The sequence below is a fragment of the Rattus norvegicus genome, chromosome 6, assembly GCF_021556685.1.
Source record: "Rattus norvegicus strain SHRSP/BbbUtx chromosome 6, alternate assembly SHRSP_T2T, whole genome shotgun sequence".
NCBI classification, from domain to species: Eukaryota; Metazoa; Chordata; class Mammalia; order Rodentia; family Muridae; genus Rattus; species Rattus norvegicus.
This window is the reverse complement of record NC_141539.1, coordinates 32,327,976-32,340,114: the sequence shown is the minus strand read 5'-3', so window position 1 is coordinate 32,340,114 and position 12,139 is coordinate 32,327,976. Positions and strand designations below refer to the sequence as shown.

At 42.5% G+C, this 12,139-nt stretch overlaps 1 protein-coding gene across 1 annotated transcript in view; it reads left to right on the top strand.

The window, feature by feature from the left end:
- Window positions 1-12,139, top strand: part of Selenoi (selenoprotein I) — a 38,199-nt gene that overhangs the window by 11,702 nt on the left and 14,358 nt on the right. The window contains exons 2-4 of the mRNA NM_001134754.1: window positions 4,054-4,122; window positions 4,994-5,102; window positions 8,784-8,858. Of these exons, the coding sequence (NP_001128226.2) occupies window positions 4,054-4,122; window positions 4,994-5,102; window positions 8,784-8,858 (253 nt within the window). The remainder of the gene's footprint in view (window positions 1-4,053; window positions 4,123-4,993; window positions 5,103-8,783; window positions 8,859-12,139) is intronic.

The following is a 12,139-nucleotide window of genomic DNA, read 5'->3' as shown; positions in this document are numbered from 1 at the left end:
TTTGAGCTTCATCCATGTGCTGGATCCTGTAGAAACATACTCTCTTTCAGGCCTGGCTTCTTTTCCTTGATCCTGTGTCCCATACACTGATGACCTTCTAGGACACAGGCTGACAACTCTAAGTAGTGGGAGTATAGTCACATAGTCATTGATTTCGAGAGCTGCATGTAGTACAGTAGGTGGCCTTAAACAACAGAAATTTATTTTCTCATAGTTATAGAAAGTCCGGAATACCAAGGTCCTGGCAGGGCTACACTGTCTCTAAAAAACACTAGGGGAGTCTCTGTGCCTCAGTGGCTCTTGGTATTTCTTGGCGTGGCAGGCAGCACTTCCAGGCTTGGCTTTCCTCCCCATAGTGCTTGTTCCATTTCTGTCCGCTTGGCCTGCCCACTTTTTCCACGACATGGTTAATGTTGTTCATGATTTCTCTTATCTTGTCTCATGATATGCACATGATATGCGTTCTTCCTTTTGGCCCGTCTCATAGACTGGTGAGCCCAGGAAATTGAGTTTTACTACTTTGCTGCCAGTGGTGTAGCGCAGCCTCTTCTATCAGAAAGCACAGGTATTCGTAAATATTGTAGCCCGTGGATGAGGGGAGAGTGAATTCTCCTCTGTTTCCTGACTCGGATTGAAATTTTAAAAAAGCTTTTGATTGAGGCTATTTGGCAAGACATTGCTTCCAGTACTTGTGGATTTCACTTGGACTGTGAAAGTTTCTTTCTGCGAGACAGGTATAGTAACTTAGATGACATCACAGAGTCATTTCAAACGCAAATGATGAGCTGTAGTAATTAATGCATAGCCACCCCGAGGGAGTGGCCTGCACGTTTTACCTCAGCTGGCATTCTGATGAGACCTGAGGAATGGTGTTATTAGCATGGCTAGATTTATACGATGAGGGTTTTGGAGGCACATGTGCTTTCTCTGGCAGTTTAATCTAGATTAAAAGAAAATTCTATCTGGGAAGTGTGGAAATGGATTGACTTTATTTAGCAAGATGAAGTGTTAAAAGGGCCAGGGTAGTCCTATGCTTAGCTTCCGACAGCTAGCCTCATTATAGAGCAGGGTGGCCCAGTGGCCCATACAGGACAGTCCTGAGGGGCCAGGCGACTATGAAGGTATAATCTGAAGCCTGTGGTGTGAGTTTGTGACCAGACGATCCACTGTCTGAGGAGCCTGCCATGTTGAGAACTGGACGATTCTGGTCATGCTTCCTTCCTACTCATCACTGTTCCATTCCCTTGGCCCTCAGTGAGGCTCTGTGTTGGAGTAACAGCAGATTGGCGTGTCTGTTGTGACCTTGCAGAGTCTCCTAGCAAGCTTTGTCAGAACGTGGCCGTGCTTGTCTCTTCATGTTCTTGAGTGACTGCCTGTCTTTAAATGGCAGGGTGGCAGGTTTGTGCAGAGACCATTCAGCCTTCAAAGCCTAGATGTTTATTATGTGACCCATAACTAGAGCCCTCCAGCCCTGGTCTAATGAGCTACACCCAGGTGCAAACACTCAAAGTGTTTGGAGAAGAGTCACAGCAGGAGTATGGGGGACACATGAAGGGAGAGGTTGCTGTGACAGGGAGCGCTATTGCCAGTTCTTTTTAGGCCCTCCTCTGTTTAACTTTGTAGAGTAAAATGAAACACAGGATTGAGGGGCTGGGGTTGAAGAGGATTTATTTGTGTCTGGAAAGCTGGTTAGCCTCAGACCCAGACCTTTTCTTTCTGGAAGTGGTGAGGTTTGTTTTGCTCTTGGTGACTGGAAGCACTAAAGAGCCGTATAACCAAGACGGCCGTACTGAGGGCCAGACGTGCTGAGTGTGTCCACCTCTGGACAGTTTGCTTGGAAAGTGCCTCTCACCCTGAGGCTCTTAAGTGCTTTTTCAGGCTCATCGGCTGTGGAGTCCAAGTAAGCCATGCGAGATGTTCCCTGGGATAGACACCAGGTTCACATTCTCTGGGGTATACCAAAACATCCCAGTGCAAAGTCAAAGTGTACTTAACAAACAAGAGCAAACAAACACCGCGTCCAGCTTAGCACCTTTAATAGTTTATATTGATTTTCCCCTCATGATGAGGTTTTGTCATTCTTCCTGACTCACAGGACTGTAAGAATTCATTTTAATGATATGTGGCTGATGTAGGGTTACTGTTTGCTGCCTTAGAACCTCACAATATCTTCTTGCTATGATTTACTTAACCTCATTGGCCACTACTCAGTGTCAAATTAGAATCCTATAGGGTAAAAATGTCTCTTTCTGTGTTTATTTTATATTCTGGACTTCTGAGATAGAGGTTTAAAATATCAGACTATGAAAAGCTTTTCACCCTGAAATATCATCAACTAAAGTTTTGTTTTGGATCTAATTCAAAATGACTTAGAGTTAATGACTGAACGATTTTGAATGATGATGTTGTTTGAATGACAACTTTGGATGTTGTGCCCATTAGATGCTCATGCTGCACCTCCCGCTGTCTCCTTCTCACTTCAGTTCTTTTTTTTTTTTTTTTTTTTTTTTTATTAACTTGAGTATTTCTTATATACATTTCGAGTGTTATTCCCTTTCCCGGTTTCCGGGCAAACATCCCCCTCCCCCCTCCCCTTCCTTATGGGTGTTCCCCTCCCAACCCTCCCCCCATTGCCGCCCTCCCCCCATAGACTAGTTCACTGTGGGTTCAGTCTTAGCAGGACCCAGGGCTTCCCCTTCCACTGGTGCTCTTACTAGGATATTCATTGCTACCTATGGGTCACTTCAGTTCTTACTGCGATTGTGCTTCTCTGCAGAGGGTGGGCTGGAAATGACTGCTCTTCCAGTTTTTCAGGTCGCCTGTTTCCACCACATGGCATGGGTACACACTGTTAAGTGGAAGCCAGGACACTCCTTTTGAGTCATCTGTGTAGAGGTCCATGTGCTTAGGTCTGGAGGCCCGGGGAGCCATCAGGGGAGGGGCCTTCTTCCTGTGACACTTCTGTGTGGTGATGTCTGCTGTGCAGCGGAAAGAGCAAGCCTTGTCACAGCACAGCTTGCTGAAAGTTACAGTAAGACAACATAGGTAGGCTTAAGTAGACCTCCTGGGAGTCTGGTGATAGCCCTGAGGTACAGTTCTGGCCAGTACAAGCAGAGCACATCTCTACTATCTTCTTCTTGTTTTGTGTCAGGTTTTGTCCCAGATAGATACTCTAGTTTACGTGAAATTGTTAGAGAAGTGGAAGAAAACACACAGAGTCTATTGTAGACATTTGAGTTACTGGTGCATGTATGGTCATCTTGTCAAATCCTTGTGGTAGCCTCTGAGATCAGGGCTGTCACATGTCATCTACAGGCGAATAAGGCAGGAAGGTCACTCAGAGTTGTCCACAACAACTAGACCACTGTGGGGTGGGGGAGGGGTGGGGTGGGGTGTAGGAAAACCGTGAGGTGCATGCCTTTAATCCCACACAGAGGCAGGTAGATCTCTGAGTTTGAGGTCAGCCTGGTCTACAAAGTGAGTTATAGGACAACCAGGGCTACACAGAGAAACCCTGTCTCAAAAATCAGGGGTGTAGGCGATTGAGAAAGTGTCCAGTCTTTGTTTAACCTGGACAGTACGCGCATTACCTCTCTTGTGTAATAACTGTAACAACTGAAGTAGGACATGTTTCTTTTTTTTTCCCCTTAAACGTTTTCTCCAGTGCCAATCCCTAATCTTAGTGCTCTACCACACAGCTGTGTCCTCGGTCCATGGTATAATGCCTTAGCTGAAACATTGCGACATTATAAAGTTGATTGAGATGGGGAAAGATGAGCCAGTGATGATCCTGGCGATTGGACTGTGTTTGACGGAAACAGCCACTGTAGGATTAACTCCATGCCTGGATGTCCTCTACTTGGCCTGCGGCTCTTTCCTTTCGTTTAGCAGTCTTGCCCCATGTATATTTCAATCTAGTCTTGTTATCCGGAAGGGCATAGCATAGAAATAGATGTGCTCTCCAGGGTTATTTTATACTTGTTTTTATTAAGGAATACTATTATATTTGTTAGTAATTAATGGTTAATTCTGAGATGTTTTGTTTCTTAACAGTACAGCGCTTTGGATACCAACCCACTCTCTCTGTATGTCATGCACCCATTTTGGAACACTATAGTGAAGGTAAGATTGTTAATGGCGTGCATTTTTGATTAAATGAGGTTTTAGTATTTTAGCCCATCTTACAGGGTCTTAACTGCTTCCACTCAGGTTTATGTTTTGCTGTTCTGCTTTTTGAACCCGGGGCCTCATGCATGCCTCCAGGTGATCCACAAAGAACTGTATCCTCAGCCTTCTTCTACTTTGTGAAAAATTTGTTTTAGACTTTATTATTTTATGTGTATGAGTGTTAGCCTGCATGCATGTCTGTACCATGTGTGTGATCAGCAGAGGGCATCAGATGAGCTAGAACTGGCGTTAGAGACAGTTGTGAGCCACACTATGTGGTACTGGGAATTAGACTTGGGTCCTTTGGAGGAACAAGTGCTCTTAACCACTGAGCCAACTCTCTAGCCCCTTTTACTTTTTAAAACAGGGACTCACTGGATTGCTTTGGACTTGCAATCCTCCTGCCTCATTATCCTGAGTAACTGAGATTGCAGGTTTGTGCTTGCAGGCCAACAGTGCTTTTAATAAGCTGCATTAGAGGTGCCAGCCTTCCCCTTCCCCCAGTCAACTCTTTGGTGTAGCTGCCTATGAAATCTAAATGTATACACTGTGGTGGATCATTATTATACAAAATTAACTGAATGCTATCATTACAAAGGTTTGTGTATTAAAGAATCATTTAAAGATGGGAGACAGGAAGAGAAAGGCACTCGTCTAACAACTGGAGTTACTATTTACATTTTAGTAGACATAACTCCTGCATATAGACATAACTCCTGCATATAGTCTTTTAGACCGATAGCTTCTTGTGACTTAAATTTGTATGTTGTGATGTTTGTTGAACAGAGCATTCTTTAATTTATAACTATTTTGGAAAATAAAACAGGTATTTCCCACTTGGCTGGCTCCCAATCTTATAACCTTTTCTGGCTTTATGCTGCTTGTGTTCAATTTCCTACTCCTGACATACTTCGACCCTGACTTCTATGCTTCAGGTAAGAATTTTACTATCTTAATACATAATTTAAAATGTTTTGAGTAGCAAAAATGAGATGTGCTTAGTTAGTTTCTGACTCAAATATGTTTATGTTTCTGAAAGTTTTGATGTTAAAATGTTATATAAGATGTTGAAATTACATATAAACTAAATTATGTTTTTTTAAGTTACATATGTTTCCTTTAAGTTTTAGAATTACAGTAGCAACTTACCTGTTAGATTTAGATATGCTTCCTAAAACGCTGCGAGGCTTTGGCTGTGAGTAATTAGAGGCCAGGTATGCTGATGCACACTTGTAATCTAGCACTTTGCATGTGCGAGTTGGAGAGTCAGGGTTTCAGGGCCAGCTTTGCATATAGCAGAAGTTCACCAGAGTAATAAAGATTTACATATAGACAGAGATTTAGGATTTAAAACTATTTAAAATTTAGTACTAAGTAGGGCCCACCATGCCTAAAAATGCCAGGAACGAGCATCTCCCATCTCCATCACAGAAAAGAAAAGCTGCTTCTATTCTAAAGGGAATGCAGTTTCTCCATTTTATTTCTTCCCTTTAGATGACTCCTGATTTCCTCTCAAATGGTTCTTAGTTGGACCTTGTTTGCTTGTTTGTTTGTTTTTTATATGATCTTACACACTAGGCATACACTATACCACTGAGCTAGAAACTCAGCCCATTCTTTACATTTTATTTTGAGGTGGGGTTTTACTAAGTTGCCTCGGTTGGCCTCAAGTGTAGAATCCTCTGAGTAGCCGGAACTACAGGCCTGAGTGCTAAGTCCTGTACCTGACCATTCCTAAAATACTTTTGGAATCTGTCTAGAATATGGCTTGTTAGAACTGAGTTGGGACCCCACATGGAGGCACATTCCTGAATGTCGGAGGGTCACAGAAAACTTGGCAGCAGTGAAATGTGTGTGAGCACTCAACCACTAAAAACAGTCAGACAAGTAGTAAGTGAGTCTCAGGCTGCACTCACCGGCGTGCGTGACGTCACACCTGCTTACGAGCAGTGCCCCAAACACTCGGCTCTGCCTCCGGCTGCTTTACGTTATGAAATGTAACCCTTTTTCTGAATGTATGAAATGTGCTGCTCGTACCTGTAATGACTCTAAATGAAAAACAGACGTAACATTTTCTTATGTATCCTCATCATGTAAGTATTAAATTGGGATGTCTTTGGATTGGATTGTGTTAACATTTTTAATTTAAAATTGATGTTTAGGACGGACATGGTGGTATGAGCCTTTAATTCTAATGTTTGGGAGGCAGAGGCAGGTGGACCAGCTAGAACCAGACAGTGAGACCCTCCTTTTCTTAAAAGATGTTAGGAGCAGGAGATATAACAGTGATATCTAAAGCAGGCCTAGCATGCAGAAAGCCCTAGTCCAGCCCTAGCCCAGCACAGCATAAAGTGGGTGTGGTGGTGTATGTCTGTAACTCCAGCACTCGCAAGGTGAAAGCAGGAGGGTCAGAAGTTCACAGTCAGCCTTTGGGGGCCAGTATGGGCTACACGAGACCCTTCATCAAGAAAATAAAGAATAACAAACTGTGACCCTTTGTAAACTGGACAGATGGCTCAGTGGTTAGAACGTTTTGCTCCTGCTGAGGACTTGGGTTCGATTTCAGCACCATGTTAGGCAATCTTGGTGATCAACCTGTATATCCATCTTGGGGGATCAGACCCCTCTGGTGTTCATGCACATGTATCCGCACGCACGCATGCACACGCTTTAGCAAACTAAATCTTTAAAAGTTGCTGTTCAATTTGCTGGCTTGAATCTCATTTGAAAAAAAAAAAAGAAAGAAATGAATTTTGCCTCGGGATTAGGACAGAATTCCAACAATTTCTGAAATGGGCCTAACAGACTTTTGGTATTTTCTGTTCACATTTATGTGAAACAATGTTCCCAGAATTGACACTTATAAAATTAAAATTCAGATTGACCATGAAAAATGTTGAAAATGCTCTATACTCTCTATAATATCAAAGACTTGGCCATCTTCAGTTCTTTATGTGAAAATAAACAAGCATATCCATCTCGTTAGCGTGGACATTTCTTTGTTTTTTTATTTTATATGCATTAATGTTTTGCCTGCGTGTATGTCTGTGTGAGGGTGTGGATACCCTGAAATGAGAGAATTGTTCTGAGCTGCCATGTGGGTGCTATTCTTAAGCCCAGGTCCTTTGGAAGAGCAGCCAATGATCTTAACCACAGACATTTCCCCGCTCTGCTTTAGTCTTTAAGAAAGGTAAAATCTTTTGTATACTAAATTTGCCTAAGTTTGCAAAATTGTTTTTTGTATTTTAATACTAAGGATACCCCAAACATGTATTTTTATTTTTTAATTTTATGAGTATTAAAAACAACTTCCGACTAAATAAAGATATCACATATCTAAATTAAACAGACCCAAAGTCTATTCAACTCAAAGAACAGGCATTTAGAATGAGAACTGTGGGGTATTGCATTCAACTTGCACTTTGAGTGCCAAATATATTTATGTACCTATCTACCGCCCAAACCAAAAACATGAGAGAACTAGAAAAACAATTAGATCTATACCCTCTCTCATAACTCATGTCTCATTGCCTAACACTTAGCCTTTCTTTTCCCTTTATAAATATTGTACTCACTTGTACATTTGTTTACATATATACATGTATTACTGGTTAGATTCTATATGTGAGAGAGAACTTTTTTTTTGAGAATGGAAATGTTTTTTATATATATTATGTTTATAATATACATACATCAAATTTTCACTATATATTAATTATCTTGTAACTAAGGATATATTTTCTCTGATTACGCTTAAGATTATTTAAGATGAGATCTTGCTATGTAGGTCAGACTCTGTAGTCTACCCTCTAACTTGTCACCCTCTTCATCAACCTCCCAGAAGATCACAGATGTGTATCACCACATCTGTGAGTTCATTTTTTAAGTCTCTCATACATTATTTTCTATTTTGATTCCATAAGTAAAGTTTTGTTTTATTTGAGACCGGATCTTTCTAGCTTTGGCTGTCTTAGAATTCAATACACAGGCCAAGCTGGCCCTGTTTCTGGAGGGCTAGGGTTAAAGGCGCATACCACCACACTCAGTCTTGAACTGTAATAGAAATACAATGTGGATACTGTCTTAGTTAGCATTTCATTGCTGTGAAGGGACACCATGACCAAGGCAACTCTTATAAGGGCAAACATTTAGTTGGGACTGGCTTACAGGTTCAGAGATTGAATTCATCATCATGGCGGGAAGCATAGCATCTTGCCAGCAGACTTGGTGCTTCAGGAGGCAGGAGGATGGTCTGGATCACACTGGCCAGACTCGAGGATATGTATGAGACCTCAGAGTCCCACCTCCACAGTGATAACTTCCTCTACCAAGGCTACACCTCTTCCAACCAAGCCACACCTGAGAAGAGTGCCACTTCCCGTGGGCCAAGCATATTCAGACCTCCTCACTGACTGTTAGTGAGTTGCCAGGGAGTTACTTTGGTTTTGGTGGAGTTTACTGCTCAATTTTAGTATTTTAGTTCTATAATCAGAATACATTTCAAGTAACTTAACCTCTCATTAAAAGGTAGCCACATTTCTTGCTGGTAGCAGCAGTAAGGTGGTGAGGCTGTTGTAGTTAGACTGTGTTAAAATCTTGGTTACTTTCCTTTGCAGCGCCAGGTCATAAGCATGTACCTGATTGGGTCTGGATCGTTGTGGGCATCCTCAACTTCGTTGCCTACACTCTAGGTAAGAAACTGGCAAGTCGTCGTTTAATCAGTGGCCGGCATGTCAGCAAGACGAGACACTCACTAAGTTAACGTTTTCTCCTGTGCTTAACTCATGTTTAACTACAGTCTATTAATGTCGTCTTCCAATTGATAGGTTTCTATTTTTGAATCTGAAAAGTGCTGACGCTTGCTGCTAGGGCTTCAGGATAAAGTAGGGATTGGCAGATGACTGCTGGTAACCAAATCCTGGTGGGTGGGTGAGTGTGCGTGTGCATGTGCGTGTGCATGTGCCTCTGTGTGTGTGTTTGTGTGTGTGTGTGTTTGTGTGTGTGTGTGTTATTGTTGTTTAAGAAAATGTTAAAAATTCTTTAGTAATTTCATCCACATGTATAGTATGTTTAGATTGTACTCCCCACCACACGCGCACACACTGCTCAACTCTTTTGGACCACCGTCCACATCTTCTTCCCCACTTCAGGCCTCTTTTCCTTTATAACCCACTGAGCGCAGTTAGCGCTGCCGCATGTGCATAGGTGTGGGTAGGGCCTCCATTGGCACAGGCAGCCTACCAAGGCCACTCCTGAAGATAGCTCACTCTCCACAGCACAGCTTTATGGAGCACAGTGAGTTCATTTCTCATGGGCTGCCTATGGCTGCCTTCCTGCAGTAAAAATCCAGTTGAGAAGTGGAACAGTCCCACAAAGGAAGGATATGCCCCACAAAGCCTAAAGAATCTGTTGTTTGGCCCTTACCACACGACTTATCAGCTTTTGGAGTAAGACATGATTGTTGCTTTAAGTTGGACAAGGAATTTGGCATAGAAAATGGTTGATGGGTGCTGAGAGGGCCATGATAGAATATGTGGGGACAGATAAGGAGGGCTGGTCTCACTTGGGAAAGAGGTCAGGGCCATCCATCTGCGTGAGGCCTGCTTGGCTCGTTCTGCCAAGAGTGCTTTGCAGCCGGAGCATCTATGGGGCTTGTCCTGTGTCCTTCATCCTTTCCCCTCTGCTGGGCTAGCTAAAATATTAAATCTTTAAGAGTGAGTATTCTTATCTACTGCTGCACCCTACGTTTCTAGAACATGGCTTGGCACAAAACAGCAGTCTAGTATTTGGTTTTCAAATATATGTAAAATAGGGTTGGGGATTTAGCTCCGTGGTAGAGCGCTTGCCTAGCAAGCACAAGGCCCTGGGTTCGGTCCCCAGCTCCGGAAAAAAAAAAAAAAAAAAGAAAAGAAAAGAAAAATATATGTAAAATAGCAGACCTGAATTTCAAGTTGTTTAAGAATTTTCATATAAAAATGATGTGTTCTCATAGACCCGTGGTTCACTAGTGCATAAGCAGTTTGTTGCAGAGCTGGTCATGAAAGAATAGGAAGCAGTTTATAATACTTAAGTGCAACTATGCTAGGATTACAAAATATTAACTTACTTGGCACTATAGTAATTTCTGTAGGGTTGAGCATGTCCTTCATAATAATAATCTTACAAGTCACCATTCTGAGAAAAAAATTACATTCTGAAATATACTCAGGGGGCTGGAGAGATGGCTCAGCGGTTAAGAGCACCCGACTGCTCTTCCAGAGGTCATGAGTTCAATTCCCAGCAACCACATGGTGGCTCACAACCATCTGTAAGGAGATCTGATGCCCTCTTCTGGTGTGTCTGAAGACAGCTACAGTGTACTTATATATAATAAATAAATAAATCTTTAAAAAAAAAAAAAAGAAATATACTCAGAGCCAACAAAGGGAGCTGGAGTGAAGTCACTGAAAAAATGTGCAAATTCTAATTAATATGTATTTTGTGGATTTGATGGTTTAACCATATAAGAGTTGCACAGAAAATAGAAAATTGTTAAGCCAGTGAATAGGAGAAAGGTGTTTGTTTGTTTGTTTGTTTGTTTGTTGTTTTTGGAAATATTTCAGCAACATAGCAGCAGGAAAAACTCTCAGCCCTGTGTACCCCACCACTCCTGCTGGTTGGCCTTCCCTCTTTGTAAGATCATTTTGTTTCTGTTACCCAGGCTGGAATCTTGGGCAGTCGTCTTCTTGAGTCGTGCTTTCTTACATATTCTCTCAGTTTTACTTGTTTGATTTTCTTTGAGGCTTTCACTGTGGCTCAGCGTGGCCACCACCTTGAGCTCCTCCTGCTTTTATTGCCTGCGTGAGCTCTGCACTTCCACACCAGCTTTCCGTCCTTCTTTGTTAATGTTCCTTTGCCACCAGCATTTCATTCCCCTTATCCTCTGTCTGTCTAGGCTGACTGACTAGGGCCCTGTCTCCAGCCTGCCATTCTCAGTGCTGCAGCAAACCTTCGGAAAGTGTGGCTTCTCTCTTATATAGTCATACATCTTTTAGTAGCTCCTCCAGTCACTAAACTTTTGAGATGGCTTGAATCTCTCTTGGAGTTTTTTGTTTTTAATAATGAGCCAAATGTGGTGTTTTACTCTCTTTTTAAATGTATGAGCATTTTACCTGCATGCATACGTGTGCACTGTGTGCGTGTGAGGTGTCCCAGGAGGCCAGATAAAGGTGAACTGCCGTGTGAATGCTAGAACCTGAGCCTGGGTCCTCTGCAGGAGCAGTGAATGCTAGACCATTTCCCCGGCTCCTCTATTAGCTTTCTGATACTGCCTGCACATACTGGCTTGTAATCAACCTATAGCTTGGATTTTCTGAGCACGACTTGTCCTCTTTGACATCTCGAGGCTTCTAGGATGCACTGTGGTTTTCCATCTCTGTGAGCATTGCTGGGAGCACCTCTCTTCTTGAAATGGCACACTCCTGTATCTCTTACCTGCTGAAATCCAACTCAGCCCTTAAGTTCCCACTCATATTTCATCTGTTCTAAAGGCCAGTCCACGTTATCTGAAGGGAGCCCTTGTCTTCTAGACTCTTTCATGGTTTGTGATACAACCATAGTTATTTATTTTAATTTTACATATTCGGGATATTTTGTCTGCATATATGTCTATATACCAAGTATGTGTGTGCCTGGTGACTGGAACTAGAATTACAGATGGTTCAAAGTCACCATCCGAGTGTTGGGAATCAAACATGAATCCTCTGGAAGAGCAGCCAGTGTTCCTAACCGCTAAGCTGTCTCTCCTGATGAATAGGGGAGTGCCTGTAAAAGCTCAGCAGATTTATCCTAGAATTGTTTAACTACCGTGCTGCGTGCTTATTCTAAATGCACTTAAAAGAGAGGAAGACTAGATGTGTGAACAAGGGACTGTGTCACAGAGGAGGCACAAGTGTGGTCACTGAGTACTGTGGCTTCTGGAACAAGTAGTCGG